This window comes from Panicum hallii, chromosome 3 (genome assembly GCF_002211085.1).
Source record: "Panicum hallii strain FIL2 chromosome 3, PHallii_v3.1, whole genome shotgun sequence".
In the NCBI taxonomy this organism is placed as follows: Eukaryota; Viridiplantae; Streptophyta; class Magnoliopsida; order Poales; family Poaceae; genus Panicum; species Panicum hallii.
In genome coordinates this window covers 369,095-390,499 of record NC_038044.1, presented here as the reverse complement: position 1 = coordinate 390,499, position 21,405 = coordinate 369,095, and the positions used below count along the sequence as shown (strand labels likewise).

At 47.8% G+C, this 21,405-nt stretch overlaps 2 protein-coding genes and 1 non-coding gene across 4 annotated transcripts; all 3 read right to left on the bottom strand.

The window, feature by feature from the left end:
* Positions 1-197: 197 nt before the first annotated feature.
* On the bottom strand, positions 198-2,592 carry LOC112888064 (prosaposin-like). 2 transcript variants are annotated; one of them, XM_025954406.1, is made up of 6 exons: positions 2,385-2,592; positions 1,949-2,059; positions 1,386-1,582; positions 977-1,174; positions 835-894; positions 198-552 (listed from the first exon to the last, which is right to left on the bottom strand). In XM_025954406.1, the coding sequence occupies exons 2-6, from the start codon at positions 2,025-2,027 to the stop codon at positions 397-399; spliced, it is 690 nt and encodes a 229-aa protein (XP_025810191.1). In that variant the 5' UTR covers positions 2,028-2,059; positions 2,385-2,592; the 3' UTR covers positions 198-396. The 2 variants fall into 2 exon arrangements, with proteins under 2 accessions (XP_025810191.1, XP_025810192.1); XM_025954407.1 differs by having other exon boundaries at positions 1,949-2,062; positions 2,385-2,589.
* Positions 2,593-2,736: 144 nt separating this feature from the next.
* Positions 2,737-2,818, bottom strand: TRNAS-UGA. Its single transcript has one exon. It is a non-coding gene; the product is annotated as a tRNA-Ser (tRNA).
* A 2,132-nt stretch (positions 2,819-4,950) lies between these two features.
* On the bottom strand, positions 4,951-6,062 carry LOC112884230 (GDSL esterase/lipase At5g03610-like). The gene is made up of 3 exons (XM_025949601.1): positions 6,011-6,062; positions 5,658-5,879; positions 4,951-5,438 (listed from the first exon to the last, which is right to left on the bottom strand). Exons 1-3 carry the CDS (start codon positions 6,060-6,062, stop codon positions 4,951-4,953), a joined length of 762 nt encoding a protein of 253 aa, XP_025805386.1.
* Positions 6,063-21,405: the final 15,343 nt, after the last annotated feature.

Genomic DNA, 21,405 nt, shown 5'->3' with positions numbered 1-21,405 from the left:
CACACAAAGTTGCTGAAACCTCCCGGCATGACCTGCCGCCGATAGGGAGCCGAGGAAAAAATACCGCACCACACAAAAAGACCACCGCCATGCAGGATTCTTTACCGTAGTACTGCTGCAACACCACACTCCACCTGACAGAGTGAAACTATCAGATCCTTTGATGTTGATGCAAATTAATGATGCACAATCTGCTGTTTCATTTGACTAATGCTGAAATTTTTTCTGGATGTATATATAAAAGTTTACTTAATGTGTTTACGGTACAGGATGAAAAGAATGCAGAAACACAAGACACCATCCCTCATCCACTCATGACCTTATTATGTACAACTCGCACTAGCTTGTACACACTATTTGCACCACTGCTACATACTTCGAGCGTTCTTTCAACCTTCAAGCATCACTGAGCAACACCCCTTCCAAGTCTGAGTTGACTGTCCTCTTGCTGGCCGGGCATGCTTGTAAAAGCGCGCACACATCGTTCTTCTCGAGAAACTTCTCACCATTCACCAGGATGAGAGGAATGTATTGCAGGACCAGTCTCTTGCACTGCAAGCACGAAGGAAATATTAGCCCCATACCATCCTTGCATCAAAGAGGTTTTGATTAGGCGACCAAATATGCCTTAGGCAGCCAAGCCAAATTTTGGAATGTAGCCCTCTCCTTTGGCCACCTTAGTACATTTTGGTGGCCAGAGCACGGACACCAATTTGGTGACCAGAACTTAGCTTGCCTACTAGATGGCAACTTTAGGAGCAAACCAAACATGCCCCAGCAAGTTGAACAAGTAGAAAAGGTCCTAATATTAAACAAGTGTACCAAACAACTTGCCTGCTGGACATGACCTTCAATCTTATTGCACTCCTTAATGAGAATTTGAATGATCTCAAACTACAGACATCAATGGGAAATGTTAGGAGCAGAAAGGCAAACTCAGGGTAGGGGATATATATAAATGACACAAAGCAGTTACCTCTGCGTCTGGATCTTTCAGTTTGGACACGATTTCATCAAGCAGGTGGTGGCAAAACACACAAGTGTTGTCACTTGTCACACCGGAGAAAAGGGCTATGTCCCTGCACAGGCCATACTGTTTGCAAAACTCTTTTGGATTGATCTCCGTAATCTTGGAAAACAGTATAGTTGCATATGAGTCCATAAACTCTACACACTGCAGAGACACAAAAGTGTCAATGATAGTCAAAATAAACTTATAGAATATTGCATTTTGGATAGTATATTAGTTCCAGCATGGCAGCTGGCAAGTAGTAAGGTAACCAGATGTTTATGCATGTAAATTCACCAGTATTTTCTTTTCCACAATACACAAACTTGCATTTGCCCTAATTGTAAGAATTAACAAAGATGCTGAAAATGACCACCTTCTGTTTCAAGGAGAATGACTGAGAACAAGCATCATGAAGGAATTCCATGATCTTATCTTGTGTTTGCTTCTCATTGAGATAACTGAGCGCATGAGTCGTGAAGTTTTCACAGGCTGAGCATATTGGGCTACTACTCTTGCGATGGACAGGAGTCTTGGTTGAAGAGATTTGTTCCTTGTAGACTGGGCCGTTATCTGAAAAGCAATAAATTGGGTATGATAATTTTCCAGGCAAAGGAATGACCTCTAATAAGGAAGGGTAACTACTTCAAGTGCTCAGAGCGCAAATGATTAGTTGCTGCCTAGAACTTGGCCACAATAAGAATTAACATTTGAGAGGAATAAGATATGCCGGCTATAAAATTGGGGTTTTCCCATGCACTATAAATTGGGCCAGGCCAAGGTTTGAATAAAAGTAGGCTAACAAGGAAGCAGGATTTGTTACAAATCAAATCTACTACGACGATGCCAAAGCCATTAGTTTGTGATGAAATTATTATCTTATCTATCTATGGGGATCTCAGCTTGAACCGAGTAGTAATTAGGAAAGGAAATTCATACCAGCATCCTTGGCTTGTGCAGGCACCGAGACGACAAGCAGCAAGAGGAGCAAGAGAAAGAGAGGCGCTTTGGATCCCATGGGGTGCGTTTTCCGCTTTCCTTATCACCAACCTGCTATGGAACAACGATAACAGACATGCAGCGCTTCAATATTCCGGTTCATTTGAGATAATTATGGTTTCATTTCAAAAAAAAAAGATAATAATGGAGGAACCGAGAAGCCGTCCCACCCAAATCCAGCGGAACACAGGAAACCAATCCCGACTACAAATCGACTGAGAAACCGATCCACGAGAGCAATCAAGCAAGGGGCAAATCGGTCGACGGAAGTAATTAAAGATGAAACAAGAAAACAAATCGAACAAACCCACCCAATCGCCAGCGGAATCGCAGATTGCAGGCGCAGGATTTTGAAGAGGAGAAAAGGTCACCTCACCTCAACTCACGGAATCAATCAAACCGGCGAGGAGCAGCGAGGAACGGAATCAAACAAATCAAGGCCGCGCGACGAACTGGCTACAAATCAACCGCGCGGAAGAGGAGGCGAGGCCGGTGGAGATTGGCTTCCTTGTCGGCTCGTTTGGCTTTGCGTGCCGTGATAATTCCCTTCTCTCAAGTAGCTAGCCAAGAAATCCTATTTCGCGTAAAAAAAAATAATCCTAGTCCTATACTAGCTAGCTAGGGATGCACGATGGATCAGTGGAGGCCCGATTAGACTTCGCTCACCTTTTTCTAGCCGGCCCAAGGGAGGCCCACTTCTCCTTTAAAAATACGAAGACCCTGAAAAACGTCGACAGCAGGGTTCGAACCTGCGCGGGCGTAGCCCAACAGATTTCAAGTCTGTCTCCTTAACCACTCGGACATATCGACGACTGTGTAGCTCTTGAGTTTTGCGGGAAAAACAATACAAATATATCATTGACATATGTTGCTAAATGTGACTTTCTAGAATATGCCCTGTTCTATGCTGTAGGTCATCGTGAGCCTGTGCCAATGGAGGCGCCGCCATAGCTATGGCTGCTCGATCAGCAGCTTGTCATGCATGGTGATAGCCTTTTGTGGTTCGCTGCCATGAACGTAGCATAAGAAGGCGCCGCATGGATGGATCCTAATCATTCGGGAGTTGCTTGCTTGGCTGCTGCAGCTGCAGCAATTAAGGGGAGCCGAAAGAACGCATGAAATCTCCTTTTGAATAGAATTAATCTTAATTTATGGTCTATGACAAGTATGTAGGCCGGCCATATATATCCATGGCTGCCCATATGCATTCACCCTTCCTTTCCCGTTCGTGTCCTACATCGTTCTACTCCTCCAGATGTTTCTAGCTCCTCTTCTTCCCATCAAAGAAATCTAATTGATTCATGCATGGTCAGCACGGAGGGCAAGCCGCAGCAGTCCGTGCCAAAGAAGAAAATAGTGCTAGCTGGTTAGTGTGGTGTCTCTCGTCTATAGATGGCAACGGGTAAAATCCGTGCGGATACTAATTTTGTAAATCCGTACCCGCGTACTAAAATCCGTGCCCGCACCCACGCCCGCAACCCGCCACGGGCACGAAACGACGCCCGCAACCGCTATCCGCATACCCGCGGGCACACCCGTGTACCCGCAAGCTTTAGAAAATTAAGCACACATTATATTTCAACAGCAAATAAACACCATTTATTTAAAAAAATAAATAAATATGAGCATATAAATGAATTAGTCTCATACATGAATACATGATATATCACGCATTAACATAAACCATTAACATAAACCCTAAATGAAGTTGGTTTTAGACCCACATGTTAGCCGCTAAATCGGGTTTGGCGGGTTTGCGGATGCGGATATTATTTTTTCAAACCCATTAGCGGATATCTATCGGGTTTAAGGTTGTACCCACGCCCGCGCCCGTGGGCATAAATGCAAACCCGTATCCGCGCCCGTCGGGTTTGCTATCCGCGGGTACACGGATATTTTGTACCTGTTGCCATCTTTACTCTCATCGTACCGGCACCAAGTTGCGTCTTTTGCAAGTATAGACGCCCTTTAATAATTTGTGTATATATGTCACCTGACATAGTATAAATATTATATAGCTAGCATCATCTGTCATCATGTTCTTGGAGATGAGCGGATTAAGCTAATGCCTACTTTTCTTCTCACCTTAATGAGTGAAGAAGTAGCAAATTCATCGAGATGTCTTATATTCTTTTGTGGCATGTGCATGGGTTTACATGGTGAATTATTAAACATACTCATGATAGGCTGGCTTATTAAGATCATGGCAAGAGAACAATGGACCGGATTGAGAATTATTCGAGATCATTGCAAAATTAAAGGTGACGACCAATATAATCAAGCAGGCTCATTAAATAATAATAATAATAATCCATATACAGTAGGAAAGCAAACAATTATATATATATATATATATATATAATCAAAGCTGACATGGCCCGAAGAACATGATAACTAACTAACAAGAGCTTAGCTAATCCAAAACCTAGCTAGTAGCCATATATACATATATATATATATATATATGTATGTATATAATACTTACGGACACGAACTACGTACTACCAATATAAGAATAAGAAGGTAATTATAATCCCCTGGCTAGCTAGAGATGGCCAAGAAATCCTGGATGGGTCCTCGCAGCTGATCCATGACGGCCTCCCATCCGGCCTGCGTCGGGTGCGTGTAGTCCCAGTAGAAGTAGGTGTCCGGGTTGGCGCACACGCTGTACTGAGCTCTGCCGCTGCCGTCCTCCTGTCCACAATACCCGTTGGGGTCCGAGGCATCACAGCACGGCGTTGAGCCTACGTGCAGATTCCATAAATGGATCGATCGATTTCATTATATATTTAATTAATCATCTGCAGTTATGATTATATATATAATGACTGATGAACTGATGATATATATGCGTACGTATATAAGTAAGTACATACCGGATTTGGATTGGGCGACGCTGTCGAAGGTGGTGTAGAGGTCGAGCAGCAGTACGTCCTCTAATTCTATTCAGACAGCTTGTGTGCGAGGAGCGCGTTGTGCGTGCTGGCGATGGTGTTGCCGCTGCTGTCACACCGAGCGTAGCTGATGAGCCTGGAGCGCCACGGCGTGCACCCGAGAGGCGGCAGCGAGTTCACCAGGACCTTGGAGACACCAAGGTCCTGCAACCGCTTCACGGCGTCCACGATCCCGTCCGTCACGTCCCTGATGTAGGCGTTCATCTGCTCGGAGCTGGTGGTGTCGCTGACGTGCGAGTAGTCATGGCCGTTGGAGACGGAGACGAGCGCGACGGAATCGTCCAGGTCCACGTCCTCGATGTCCCTGCGGTTCACCAGCCTTGTGAACTGCTCAATCTGCGTGCCCAGGGCCATCTCCTCCTGTGGGCCGTTCAAGACGCCGGAGAAGGGTAGGGCGAAGTTGACGCCGGACCCATCCGGCACCTCGCTCGGACTGTACGGAGGAGGGGACTCATCATCGTTCCCAAGCATCCTCGCTGCAAACCAACCAACCAACCAACCAACCAACCAAATTATATATTAACATATAGACAGATAGTTCAAATGCGATCAACTAACACTTCATCCATCATCAAGAAGTACAGTACATCGTGCATGCATTCATGCAGTTGCAGATGGCCATCAGATGATCGATCTAGAATAGAATTCTAGATAGATAGATAGATAGATAGATACAGTATATATGCTGTACGTACCTAGGAAATCTGATTGCACCAGGCCGTCGGAAAGGCGGCCGGTTGCTCTGTTGCGGTGAGCTGAGTCAGAGCTGCCGTAGGGGTAGTACCACCCACGCGACGCCCTGCTCTTTGCTGATCTCATCAGACGGTTGCCGGCGTCGGCGAAGGAGTCGCCGAAGACCAAGAGCATGTACTCCTTGCGACGCTCGCGGTGGCGACGGGCCTCCACGTGATGAGCGCCTGCTAGATTGCATTGCATTGCATTGGAACGACAACACATACATGCAATTAACAATAAATAAAACGACCAGCAAGGAATATAAATATCTAGCTAATCATATCGGAAGTTCATTGGGAACATGCATGCATACCATTGAGGAGGAGGAGGAGGAAGCAGCAGGCGGTGAACACAAGCTTCGTCATCGTCGAGGTCGTCACAAGATCGATCGATCGAGCGAACTAGATCTAGACGAACGAAGCTTATTTGCTTGTCAATGCCCACGCACGGCGACCTAAGGCGTCCAGGGCTGTATTTATAGCTAGGACCGCAAGAGGGAGGAATTGAAAACGCGAGATAGATGCATGAGAACGGACAAGCAAGATTCTTTTCTATCTATCTCTACATACGTACGATCGATCGACTTAGCTTATTAACGATAGAGTCCCCTCCAACTTTTTTCTAAAAAACACCGTACCGCCATGCATGTATGTACGTACGTACGTATATACAATATATACAGGACGAGTTTTATCTACACTCGCGTGTAGCTGCTCTCACCATCAGTATACCATCGTGCGTATGTTTACATACTCATTTATCACTTTGAGTATGTTTCAATACTTATTCTAAGATACTTCAAAGGGATATATACGAAAAATTTCAAAACCATCCCTATTTTTAAATATATATTTTTATACCTTAGTACTGGTATATAAAATTGAGTATATCCATATATTCCATGTATGATCACATACCCAATGTATATACCATCACAGATGGTCTAGTATGATCACATACAACTCGTATATACGTTTCATTGGGTCACGTACGTCTTACATCATGAGATACACATGTATGAGTAGCTACAAGCGCGTGTAGAATAAATTTTTTATATATAAAATCCAGAGTTACGACGACAATCTTCTTTCGCGCACGTTGTTTCATACATTCAATTCAAATGCAACCCGGCCGGCCGGCCTCTATCTCGAAGCAGGCAGTAGTTGGACGTCAATACGTGCATGTACTCTACGCGGCCGCGGATCCATGTAACAAGAAGTAGAGATCTCTACTACTCCACGCAGAGAGAGGTTTTTGTTATATTCTAGCTAGCTTGGCACGGTTAGCTACGGGCGCGTTAATTAGTAGTTATTCCAAAAAAACGGGATGATGGCGATGATGATGCAATAATAGTCATTGGACATATAGTCATTTTAGAGCAAGATTGAAGCTGTATAAACGCTAACTTTTAGTTTCGACCTAAAATTGTTGCGACTTAGTTCTTGTTTTTGATCCGGTGCGGTGGAGTGCAAAAGCCGAGCCTATCGAGGCTGAAACGACCCGGATTCTCATTTCTGAAAATCCAACTCCCAGTTCAAGAATCAAAAGCTATCAGGTACAGAACTGCGCTGTCGTAGTATCACAAAGAGCCTGACATGCAATAAAGCAAATGGCAAAGAAACATGATAGCAGTTAGGGGGATCAAAAGGAGAACAGTCTTTGTATCAGGAATCGCCCGATAATATAGTCAATTATAAACTTCACAGGATTATGGCATTTATCAGTTGATATATTCCTTTTTATTACTCTGGGACATTGATCTCTAAGGATTGCTCCTTTTCCTGTGTAACTTTTATAAACAATTGGGATGTGATATAGTTCCAGACTAACATAATCATCATTATCTAGTTGTAATATGTTTAGTTAGTAACAATATATTCACTTTGTATCGTACCTCCATATGTATTTGATATGTATTTAATTGAACCATCTGTTTAAGCTATATGGACAATATAAAAATTGGTATTCTTATATCTCCCCCCATACATGACACGCACCATGAGTAGTATTTTTATATAAGCAATAATATAAATAATATATTAATAGTGATAGACATAGTAATTTAGAATTTTATATTGGTCCACTTTAAGATTTTATTATAATTAGATAACTTAGATTCAGATTTAGGAGTTACTTTAACTTTAATAATGATATAATTAGATAATTTATATACAAACTTAGGGGATTATTTGGTATTACTTTTATAATGGTATATGTGGGTAATTTGCATGAAGATTAGGGGTTAATTTAGATTATTTTTTATAATGGCAGAGGTGGGTACATTAGATACATGTTTAGAGGGTTACTTTAGCCTATTTTCATAATGGCGGAGGTGGGTAATTTATTAGAGAAAAATAACAAATCCAATGACTATTATGATTAGAGTTGTTGTTAGACCCGGGGCCACGGGACTGTGTATGTAACGTAGTTTAAACAGGCTTAAGAGATTAAGTCCGTCTTATCTCTTATTTATCTCGTATGAGTAGGAGATAAAGCTAGTCGGTACAGAGGGAATCTACTGGACATATGTTCTGGTACGATTCCTTGGCTACTATCGGTTAGGATTCATATAACCCTGACATCCCGGATATATAAGGGAGGACAGGGACTCTCTCAAAACAGATCATTTCAAGATCATTCTACACCCAACGCAATACAAACCACAGTATAGAACATAGGGTATTACGCACCTCGCGGCCCGAACCTGTCTAAATTTTGTGTTCCTTGCACCTTCGAGTTCTTGATCTCGGTGTCTCCTCACCTAAACTTACCACCTTGGGCATATCCCTCGGTGGGCAGCCGGTTAAACACCGATAGCTGGCGCGCCAGGTAGGGGAGCGCATCGAAGATCCACCGCCGAACTCGATGGCATCTTTTCAATTCACCAGGTCAGTTCCCTCTCAGGGTACGACATTTGTTTTTGGCTCGTGGGTTTGCATCGCAGATGGTGCAGACAGTTTCCGTCGTTTCCTCGTCGACATGAAGCCAGAAACTTCCACGGCGAGTTCTTGCAACAACCTTGACAAGTTCGTTGATGATCTCGATGATTTGTCAATCCATGCATCTACTGCGAGAACCGTGGTGGAGTCTACTTCCGGTGCGACTTCATCCGGCTCTGCGGCAACTTTCCTTGGGTTGGACTTGTTCCAATCTAAGGACTCGCATAGCCGATCACGATTCGGTCCGCGCGATTTGGCCACTGATCACCAGGAGGCCGACATCTCCGAGTCCCTCTCTGCATTAGAGAAGGACTTAGATTCTATGCTCCAACTTGAAGGACCAAAAGCCACCGCACGTCGGGGGGCCTCGGGTTGTATCGGAGCCAGTGATCTGATGATCACTTCCACCCCGGTGGGACGTTTCGTGCATTGGAAGGGCATGAAACCTTCTGATCTACTCGAGGCTGAGGATCGACTTGTTGCCCACCTCGAGCCTTTGCCTTTTCAGGAGGGCAGGCCGCTAGCCACCGTGGTGGAGGAGTCGACTGAACTAGTCGATGAAGCCTCTGAGGAGCTCATCTCCCGCCAGGTGCTGATGGCGGAAGAAGGCGAGGACGATGGCGATCTGCCCATCGACGAGCTTGATGCGGTCTCCGAAGATGAAGCTACAGCCAACGCCGGCGAGGAGAATGATGCCGATCGTGAGGCGCGGAGGACTAGGAACAGAGCTTGTGCAGCTCGCCGAAGGAGGGTCAATGAGCGCATGCGATCCATGCATCGCGAGCTTCACGCCGAATTCGCGGCCGTAAGCGAGCAGGGCTTCAGGACTCCGGTGGCCAACATCGCCAGGGTTACGGCCATACTCGAGCGCAGTAACAATCCGAACGTGCGTCAAGCACTTCGTTATGCTCAGAAAGCCTGGATCCAGCTTGATCAGCAAAATCTGGCGTCTACTCTCAGGGAGGAGCGCGTCGGTGAAAGCCGAAGCTAGGGCCACAGCCGAACAGCAGGCGGCCATCCTCGACCTCAGCGCAGCAACAACAACAACACTCGCAGGAGTCAGGCTCCTGGCGGGAGGCAGCAGCCACCTCCAGGAGGTAATCCGCGACAAGCCAATCATCGTCCTCCTCCAGAAGATCTGCGCAGCACATCAATGAAGGCCGTGATACGCGGTCCGTGATTGTTTCCAGGCGCAAAGTGCGCGAAGAAGTCGAGACGGAAGGTACTAACTGCAGCGATCATTTCCCGGCTTTCTCCGCACGATTTAGCAGCTACAAGCTCCTCAGCAATGGCTACGCTGTTACTCCACTGCCATTGAAGTAGCAGGAGGCTCCAACATCACCAAGGTCATCTACTTCCCGATGGCTTTGGACCCCGCGCCGCTCACGTGGTTGGAGAGCCTCAGCAACAACTCGATCGACTCCTGGGAGCGTCTCAAAAAGGTTTTCATCGACAATTTCTAGGGGGCAATCACTCGTGCAGGTACTCGTCACGATCTTGCTCAGTGCAAATAGGAATGTAACGAGCTGCTACGATCCTACACACGCCGTTTCTTTGATGTCCGCGCCACCATCGCGAACATCTCGAAGTAGGACATCATCGACTGCTTCTACAACGGCATCACCGATCCAGGCATCTACAGAGACTTCGGACGGAACAGGCCGAAGACTGTTGCGGGACTATGTGACATGATGCACGATTGGTCCAAAAAGGAGGAGAAGATGCGGGAGCGGTTCCCGAGGTGCCAAGATGGCAATCTAAGGCGTCCTCACGACAACCGCAACGACAAAAGCCAGCGGGACTATTCGAGTCCACCCCGAAAGCGCAAGCCAGATGATCTCATCGCGGCTGTGGATCATCCCTCGTGAGGCAAGAAGTTGACGACGCAGGAGGAGTTCGAGAAGCTCCTGCAGAAGAAATGCCCATGGCATCCAGATGCCAATCATGCGGCAATTGATTGTTACCACCTCCAGAGGACTTTCGGCAACCCCAGCGGTGGCAAGAAGAACAAGAAGCCCATGGAAAAAGTACCCGAAGACGATGACCAAGGGGACCAAGGGTGCAACCCGAAGTTCCAGGATGCTTCGAAGACCGTCAACGTCATCTTCGAGGGGGATGGAGACTTCAGTTCCAGGTGGGAGCAAAAACTGCTTCTCTGGAAGATCAAGTCCGTCGAGCCGGCAGCAACACGACCGCTCCGCTGGTCGGAGGTGCCCATCTCGTTCTCATGCGATGATCAGCTTTTCGGAGCCTAGTAAGTTCCCCCTGGTTCTGGATCCGGTGGTGGCAGAGGTAAGGTCACCAAGGTGCTCATCGACGGTGGGAGTGGCCTCAACCTCATCTTCGCCAGCACTTTGAGGAAAATGGGTCTGGACTTCACGGACATGCTGGTCCCAAGCAAGTCTCCTTTCTACGGCATTGTCCGAGGTAATGCGGCGCATCAACTTGGTACGGTAGTTCTTCCAGTTACCTTCGACACAAGGGAGAACTACCGCACCGAATTCATTAAATTCGAAGTTGCTAACTTCGAATCTTCTTATCATGCTATACTGGGCCGTTTGGCACTTGCTAAATTCATGGCAGTACCATATTATGTTTATTTGCTTCTCAAGATGCCAGGGCAAAATGGAGTGCTCACTCTTTGAGGCGACTTGAAGAAGTCATATGATTGCAACCAGAAGGCGATCCAGTACGCCTCGACTACGCGTGTGCCAGATGCTTCAGGGGAAGTACTCACGGCCGCGTGAAAGCATCTAGGCCCCTAATTCGAGTTTTGGTAATTAATGACAACGGTTTGTGGATTAACAATTTCTTTTGAGATAATGAGTATAGGTTGATCCACGAATGAAAGATATTTAATTGTGAACGTGTGGAGTTTTGGAGACGATGAGCAAAGCTCGGGCTCAAGGCAAAGGTATAAAATAGGGTTTTTTGAATTTTACCGGTCACAAGGCGTTTAGTGGATGAAAAGTGACTGGATTTGTTGGATAGATAGCGGTACTATCAAGAGGGGTCATGTACTCGTGCTTGATGGGTCTTTAGTGCCATTTTGCTCAAAATGTCTAGGTGCATGCATGAGGGCTAACGATGCTTTGTCAAGTTTTGAAAAAGAACAAGTTAGAGAGCTGACTGCTCAAGCGCGGACGGTCCGCTCCATACGGACCGGACGGTCCGCTCCATGCGCGCGGACGGTCCGCTACCGTTACAGAAGGTCTGGTGGAAATTTCATGTGGCTGGCAGACGGTCCGGCCCACATGGGCGGATGGTCCGCCACTCTAACTCTCTTTGTTCTAGAAAGGGTGTTCTCTGGTCGGGCTTATGATCTGCTCTGCGGACGGTCCGTCCCTGGGGCGCGGACGGCCCGCAGGCTATTTGATAATTTGAACCAGAGACATTGTTGTCTCTGCTTGGTTTCAAGGATGGACTGCGGACGGGTCCGCTCCATGGGAGCGGACGGTCCGCTGGCTAATTTCAATGTTGTACCAGAGACTGTTCGTCTCTGGTGTTGTGGAACTCTTAACTGCGGACGGTCCGCCGCTGGGGCGCGGACGGTCCGCCAGGGCTGTAACGGCTAGTTCTGACATGCATTTAATGCACTCTATCTCTCTGGCGTATAACGGCGGACGGTCCGGTTTTGAATCGCGGACGGTCCACGATCTCGCAGAAAAGAGTGTAACGGCTAGTTTTTGATGGGATGTCTATATATATCCAATGCCCGGCCATTGGGTCACTCTATTGGCCATTTGAACTGCATACTTGACACAATAGAGCTAAGACATCCCTCTCTCACACACACTTGCTTAGGATTTGCATTTTTGAGAGTGTGAGTGCTTCCTAGTGCATTGTATCAAGAGGTTGAGCTTTGTGGCACTAGGGAACCTTCAAGCAAGGATCATCGGCTTGTTACTCTTGGGAGTTGCCGCTCCCTAGACGGCTTGGAGAAGGTGATTTCGTGGAGCTTCTTGACGGAGATTGTTGAGGAGCCCCGATTTCGGTTGTGAGAGGTCTTGTGCTCACCTTACCGGAGTGGTGAAGAGCAACTCTAGTGGAATCGAGGTGTGGAGCGGTTCCTTGGTTCAAGCCAGCTCAAGATCAAGAGGTTCTTGATAGAGGAGTGGTTGATTCTTGGAATCCACCTCAACGTGGATTAGGGGTGACCGGCAAGTCATCGACACCACGGGATAAATTTGTGTGTCAAGCTTGGTTATCTCTCTTGCTCACTTTAATTGTTGTTTTATTTTGAGCAATTTACTCTACTAGAGCTTGATTTGTATCTTGACACCCTAGGTTACAAACCCTTCTAGAGGTAGTAGCAGCATGACATAGGGCTTTCTTTTGTTACTAATTAAATTTCTCTAGTGTTGTTGGTTTTAGTTTTTAAACCGCCTATTCACCCCCCTCTAGTCGGTGTTCTTGATCCTACACCGCGCAGCAGCTCTCTCAAGCCGGGCTGGAGATCCCTTCGAGAAAGGCCAGTAAGTCGAGCATCCAGTCGACTGATGACGTGGCCCTCAAGTCGATCCAGCTCCAGGAGGGTGACTCATCCAAGACCGCCGTCATCGGCGCGGGCTTAGGTGAGAAATAGGAACTCGCGCTCGTCAGTTTCCTTTGGGCTAAACGAGATATATTCGCGTGGAAACCAGCGGACATGCCAGGGGTGCCCAGAGAACTGATCGAGCATAGTCTGAATGTACACCCACAGGCCGTGCCCAAAAAGCAGCGCCTGCGAAGGTTTGCTCATGATAAGCGTGAGGAAATTAAACGGGAAATAGCTAAACTCCTCGCGGCTGGATTCATCAAAGAAGTAATCCATCCAGAGTGGGTAGCCAATCCCGTCCTTGTAAGAAAAAAGAATAATGAATGGAGAATGTGTGTTAACTACACTGATTTCAACAGCATTACCCAAAGGATCACTTCGGGCTACCGCGCATTGATCAAGTCGTCGACTCGACGACAGATTGTGTCCTTCTTTGCTTCCTTGATTGTTATTCAGGATATCACCAGATTGCGCTAAAGGAGGAGGATCAAATCAAGACAGCGTTTATCACCCCGTATGGGATATATGCTTACAAAACTATATCCTTTGGGTTAAAAAACGTAGGAGCAACCTATCAGCGTGCGATCCAGATGTGCTTCGCAGATCAGCTACATCGGAATGTTGAGGCCTACGTGGTTGACGTGGTCATCAAGACCAGAAATCCCGACGGCCTGATTGCAGATTTGGAAGAGAACTTCAGCAGCCTACGCAGGTTTCGGTGGAAGCTCAACCCAACTAAATGCGTTTTCGGAGTACCATCAAGGAAATTGCTCGGCTTCATCGTCAGCAACCGGGGAATTGAAGCCAACCCTGTGAAGATTTCGGCCATCACTGATATGGGGGCTCCGGCCACAATCAAAGATGTGCAGAAGCTAACAGGTTGCATGGCAGCCCTGAACAGGTTCATCTCCTGACTCGGGGAGAGAGGACTACCCTTCTTTAAGCTCCTGAAGCGTCAAGACAAGTTCCAATGAATGGAGGAGGCTGAGCGAGCCTTACAGGACCTGAAGCATCACCTTCAGTCCCCTCCAGTCCTTACAGCACCATTGCCGGGAGAAGATCTACTACTCTACATTGCGGCGACAACTCATGTTGTCAGCAGTGCTATTGTAGTCGAGCGAGGCGAAGAAGGCCATGCGTTTGGAGTGCAGAGGCCTGTCTACTTCGTCAGCGAGGTACTCTCCGAATCTAAGGTACGGTACCCGGCAGTTCATAAACTCTTATATGCAATTTTGATTACTTCACAAAAGTTGCGCCATTACTTCGACGAGTACAAGATCACTGTGATTACGGATTTTCCATTGGCGGATATTCTTCATAATCAAGACACCACGGGGCGTATATCAAAGTGGGCAGTGGAACCGGAGGCTTTGTCAATCGACTTCAAGCCACGCACTGCAATAAAGTCTCAAACTCTAGTCGATTTTATAGCGGAGTGGAGGGAGAATCAAATTCCAACTCCAGTCGACAAGCCAGAGCATTGGACCATGTGGTTCGATGGATCTCTCAAGCTCAACAGCGGCGGCGCTGGAGTCCTATTTATTTCTCCATGGGGCGAACAGTTAAAGTATGTCCTCCAGATCCTTGGGGAGGTATCCAATAATGAAGCCGAGTATGAAGCACTTCTTCACAAGCTACGTTTGGCGATATCACTAGGCATCAAGCGACTTCTTGCATATGGTGATTCACTTCCAGTCGTTCAGCAACTCAACAAAGAGTGGGATTGCAACAAGGAAACAACGGACGCTTATGTACAGGAAGTGCGCAAGCTGGAAAACAAATTTTCCGGCCTGGAGGTTCATCATGTGTTACGGGAACACAATGTGGGTGCAGACATTTTGTCCAAGCTGGGGTCTACTCATGCACAAGTTCCAGCGGGAGTCTTTGTTCAGGAGTTGAAGCAGCCATCCATCAAGTCTTCACCTCAGATAACCACCGGTGCGGGCCCTCGACAACCTGATCGGGATGTTATGCTGCTCGGTGACGACTGGAGAGAGGCTTATATCGATTTCATCCGGGATCAAAGGCTACCAGCAGGGATGGACGCAAGGAGCGTAGTGGCAGCTCGTGTCATGCGCAGAAGCAAGGGTTTCGTCTTAGTCGACAGCGAACTCTACCGGCGTGGTGCTCGATCAGGCGTTCTCATGAAGTGCGTCACGAAGGAAGACGGCTATGACATACTGCGGGAGATACATGAGGGCGTTTGCGGCAACCATGCAGCCTCAAGAACGCTGGGTGGGAAAGCATACAGAACTGGTTTCTGGTGGCCCACTGCAGTGCCCGATGCCGAGGATCTCGTGCGGAGGTGTCAAAACTGCCAATTCTTCGGCAAGCAGTCTCATGTCCCAGCCCACAGTCTCATCACCACACCGCCTTCCTGACTGTTTGCTTGCTGGAGCCTGGATATGATTGGGCCCTTCACAACGGCGCCTGGCGGTTTCACCCATGTGTTGGTGGCTATCGACAAGTTTACCAAGTGGATCGAGTATAAGCTGATAGCCAAGCTCACACCAGATCGAGTTGTTGATTTCATCTCCGACATCTTGCATCGCTTCGGCTTCCCAAATACCATCATCACAGACTCGGTTCCGGGAGTTCTGTGAAAATGCGTGCAACGAGATCAAATATGTCTCTATTGCACACCCAAGGGCCAATGGACAAGTCGAAAGGGCAAACGGCATGATAATTGATGGCCTCAAGAAGAGACTTTATGATGAAAACAGCAAGAAAGGAGGCAAGTGGATACACAAGTTGCCACATGTCGTCTGGGGGCTCCGGACTCAGCCGTCCAAAGCCACAGGACAAACACCATTCTTCCTCGTATATGGTTCTGAAGCTATCTTGCCGGCCGACATCATGTAGAATTCCCCAAGGGTTGAAATGTACAATGAAGGCGAGGCGGACGAGGCAAGGCAGTTAGAGCTCGATTCTGTTGAAGAAGCTCACTGCACCGCTCTTGTTCAGTCAGCCGATATCTCCAGGGGATCCGACGATATCACGATTGCAACGTGAGGGAACGGTCGTTCAACATAGGGGATCTGGTCCTGCGCCGCATCCAAGACGAGTCTGGCTTGCACAAGCTCAACTCAAGATGGGAAGGTCTATTCATCGTCAAGCAGGTTACAAGACCGGGGTCGTATTGATTACAATACCCCGAGGGTCAAGATGTCCCGAATTCTTGGAACATTCAGAACCTGCGCAAGTTCTACCCATGAAGAAGCATGCGGGGATAGCTGTTCTCCTGGCACCTAGGTGGCGCCTTTTTCTTTCCAATCAATTTGGAGGCTATGTGTCACAAAATTTGGAATGTAAATTTCCTGTTAACAGACGGAGGCTCTGGCCACGTTTATGTTTTATAAATCGACTTCTTGCCATGAGTTATGACGGAGGCTACAGCCATGTTCATGCTTTATCGACTTCATATTCTAAGTTTTGATGGAGGCTTTGGCTACGTTAACACTTCATATGAATTGACTTCCGCCGTGACCTTTGATGGTCACTCGTGACAATGATCGCATCTCTCCTAACAAATTCGATCCGTTCGATTGGTTTATACCTAACTTATTGGATGGGCCCGCATGAGGGGCTATTTCAACTACATCCAGAGTCGTTGCACTCGGGGTAGTTTCATTCTTTGCCATAAGCATGGCAGTCTCGCGACGATGCTCGCGTTCATTCCCAACAAGTTCGATCCGTTAGATTGGTTCATACCTAACTTGTTGGGTGCGCTCATAAAAGGAGCGATTTCGACTACATCCGGAGTCAGTGCACTCGGGGTAGTTTCGTTTTCTGCCATCAGCACGGCAATCTCGCGGCGATGCTCGCGTTTTTTCCTAACTAGTTAGACTCGCTCGATCGGGCTATATCTAACTCGTTGGTTGAGTTCCTACTCGGAACTGCTATGACTACTTTCAGGGTCGTTGCACCCGAGGGCAGTATCTACTACTTAGCCTTTAAGTCTGAATGTCAATTCGGCTACGACACATACAAGTAGAGGCATCAGATAAAAATATATACAAGGAAATCGAGTACTTGTTTTTACATTCTAATCCTGCAGTACACTTTTTACTATTTGTTCCGCTACAGGTTGGGCTTCTTGGAGGTACTCATTGAATTATTTTTCAGTACACTCCGCCGCCACTCCCTGTGCGAACATCTCTAGCTGAGCCTCTAGCCAAAAGGACTTTACAAAAGCAAGTACATGGCTAACACAAGCAGCCGGGGCTTCGGTGAGGAAACTGGCGACCTTCTGCGGTGCTCCAAGAAGTCGCTCCAGCAAGGTTTGCTCGCTTCACCATATCCACAAGCTTCTGGGCGGCCCTCCTGAGGTCTTCCAGCTCCTTCTGCCTCCGCTCCTTCTCCTCGCCCAGCGCCTTGGTTTGCTGAAGGCAGTTGGCGAATTGTCCTTCAGTATCAGCGACTACCTTCTGCAGCTTCTCGACATCATCTGTACGGCGATATAGCATATTCTTCACGTCAGTAAGCAGCTCTTCTTTATAGGTTACGATTTTCCTAAGCTCTGTGGTGAAGGTATTTTCAGAATACATGATAAACTCTTAAGTGGAAGTACTCGAGGGAAACAAGGGCTTACCTTGGTGCGCCTTCTTCTATTCCTTGAGCTGCTCCTCAAGATTGTGCAGATCGTTCTTGAGAAGCCATGTCTCTCGAGTCCGTTCCTGCTTCAGCTTGTCGAGCTCTCTCCGAAGATAGATGTTCTTCGTCTTCTCTTCGGATACGCGCTGTTCCATGGCAGCAAACTCCTGGTGACCACTCACAACTGTCTTCAATTTCTTGGATTTCTTCTGAGAGTGCGTGATCACGTTCTGCATGAAGAAGGAGATTAAGACATGCAACTCGACAACGTATACAAGCAGAGGGGCAATCATATCTTACCATGGCAAAATCGTACAACTCTTTGTAGGCCTTCTTGAAGGTCCTTATGTTGTTGTCCGTCAGCATCGGATCATCCACCAGATCGGTGGTGATGACGTTCTGGTACCCGGACCCAGCCATCAGCAGGTCATCAGGTCCCCTTGAGGTCCCTGCGACTTCTTCAGGCGGTGGTTGTTGGGCACCTACAAGGCAAGACGCGTTCAGTACATCATACCTGGGGCTAAGCAGCTAGCCGTGGGCGGTCAGACACTTACCTGTGCCATCTGCGGGAGCGGCGTCAGGGGTCTCGACTTGTTCCCCACCACTAGCCCTGGCTTCGGCTTGTTGTCGCTCGGGGGGTGGCGGCAGGTCGGGCAGCGTCGTGTCTGCCTCGGGGGCTGGCTCCTAGGGCGTGGGCTCTTCCAGGGCCGATGGCTCGGGGGCTGGGGCAGCTGCGGCCAGCTTCAGCTTGTGCTTCACGGCGCTCGCAGACCTAACGAAGCAGAGTCAGGCCTATCAGTACAAGTCGAAAAAGGGCAGACTGTTCATTATGTAACAAGATGTGTACTTACAGTGAAGATCTCTTCATGACAGCCTTCTTCACCCTCATGACCCGTGGTGTCTCCACCTCGGTACTTGTTGCTTGTGGCGGGGCGACACTAGCAGGCGGCGTGGTGCCCGCCACAGCAAAGGTAACCGATCCTGTCGCCGAAGCTGCTGGATCTGGTCCCATTTCTTGGCGCCCGAGCCCGGGTGGAGAAGCGGGAGTACTGCAAACGGAAAATGTCAGCGTGCAACAACATTAAGGTATGACAGCTAGGCAGCATGTTCATACCTGGAGGACTCGACTTCTTGCGCTTTGCGTTTGCGCACAACCCGGTGGCCCTGCGGGACCGCAGGCAGAGTATCGGTCAACTCCATGGACGGTCTGGGGGAGTTGCCTCTACTCGCCTCCCCCTCGGCTTCTTTCTCCGCCAGGGGGCTTCCGCCTTCCGTGGACTCGCTGCCGGGCAGAGTCTCGGCTACTCGAGCCCTCTTGGCTTCGGCAGCGGTGCTAGGGAGGAGGTGGTCCAGTCGTGGGATGTCGGGTTGCGGAGGGTAGCTCCGGTATACTTCTGTGAGTCCCTGTTAAAGATTTTTGGTTAGCAGTGGCCGAACAATAGTTCGCTATCGAAAAGTAGTCGAATACTCACTGGTTTTGGAGGACTCCTTGCAGAAAACAATCCTGGGACGTAGGGGACAGCGTCCACGTCCAGCAGCACTCGCTTGATTTAGAGGAGTGCGGCTTCGTCTGACAGCTCCTCTGCGCACATGCGAGATGGATCTTCAGCGCCCATGTACTCAAATCCAAGTTTATGACGTTGTTGGATTGGCTGGACTCGGCGTTTGAAGAAGGAGAACATAACAGATGCGCCGATCACTCCCATTAACTTGTGGGCTGCTATGGTGTCTAGCAATTATTCAACTTGATCCATGTCCCCCCTCGGAAGCTCAATATTCCACTCTGGCCTCACGACAGGTGGTCTATTTGATTTTTCTGGGAGTTGGGGGCATGATTTTCGATATAAAACCAATGATTTTTCCACCCGGGAATATTGGAGGGGAATTTGTACAAGAGGTACTTGTCGCCGGCTTGTTGTCTAAGTTGGATGCCGGCGCCCCCTACAACTGATGGATTCTTGGAGGTGGGTTGTGGTTTTACTCGGAATAGGAAGCGGAAAAGATCCCAATGGGGTTCGATTCCGAGGAAGGCTTCACAGAAATGAATGAAGATTGAGATATGGCAAATGGAGTTCAGGTTGAGATGATGGAGCTCAAGCCCGTAGTAGTAAAGAAGGCCACGGAAAAAAGAACAAGAGGGGAGGGCCAAACCACGTTCAGCAAAATGGTAAAATGTGACGATTTCGTCCACATTTTCCATAGGGAAAGGTTCGCGGAATGAGGGGTGCCAATTAACAAGATTCTTGTCTTGGAGCAACCCCTCGGAAACAAGCTTATTGAGGTCGTTGAGGGAGCACTTACTGTGTGTCCACTACCCGGACGGCGGTTGCGCCTCCTTCTTCTTCCCATCCTTCTCCGATCTCTTGGGCGCCATCTCTGGATCCGCTCGCCATGAGTTGCTCGGGGGCTGCGGGGAGAGGGGCTGGGAGATTTGGGTTGATTGGGATTTCTTCAAGAGGATGAAGGCGGAGTGCGGCTCTATTTGAGGGGATTTTAGCGGTTCTTGGCAAACTGCAGATTGGAAGCGCAGCTTTTACTCGGTGTTACCGCGGGGTTAAATAACCAGCGGCCGGGGATAGTATTACTGTTTTGAAGTTGAAGAGTCGTTTCAGGGAATATTCGGAATTTGAGGGGTCATTTGATGGATTGTTTAGATAAAATATTCGATTAATTATTTTTTAGGGTTAATTATCCCAAAAAAGGGTTTTTTCGAATTCCAAATCTAATTTCCATCATTTGTCCCATCACATCAGTTATTTACCATGTTGATATTTTTACACTACATGCCACGACTTTTGGATCCTTATTTCCAAACCTGAGAGATTTGGATTCAAGGCTCAGGGGTTGCGGGGTACGTGGCATCGACTACTTATTTTTTCGAATCTATTTGAAAAAGTAAGGAGGATTCAAGTTTAATGCGACCCTCAGCCTGATTCTCCGATTCAATCTAAGGCTTGGGGGCTACTCCATATGGAGTGCGATTTTTCTATTGCACACCATATTAAAAATATAATTCGGGGTATGAGCACCTCATAGTTTCGATGCAGCCAAGTAAGTACTCGAAGAAGAACTTCAAGACAGAGCTTCAGAAGAAGCCGAAGACTATTTCGAAAGTACTCGAGAAGCCTGCAGTACTCAGCTACGAAGAGCTCGGGGGCTTGTCAGACCCGGGGCCACGGGACTGTGTATGTCGTAGTTTAAACAGGCTTAAGAGATTAAGTCCGTCTTATCTCTTATTTATCTCATTTATCTCTTATTTATCTCGTATGAGTAGGAGATAAAGCTAGTCGGTACAGAGCGAATCTACTGGAGATATGTTCTGGTACGATTCCTTGGCTAGTATCGGTTAGGATTCATGTAATCCTGACCTTCCGGATATATAAGGGAGGACAGGGACCCTCTAACAGATCATCCCAAGATCATTCTACACCCAAGGCAATACAAACCACCGCACAGGACGTAGGGTATTACGCACCTCGCGGCCCGAACCTGTCTAAGTTTTGTATTCCTTGCACTTTCGAGTTCCTAATCTCGGTGTCTCCTCACCTAAACTTACCACCTTGGGCATATATATCCCTCGGTGGGCAGCCGATTAAACACCGACAGTTGTCGAGTTGATGGTTGGATGTTTCTCTTTTT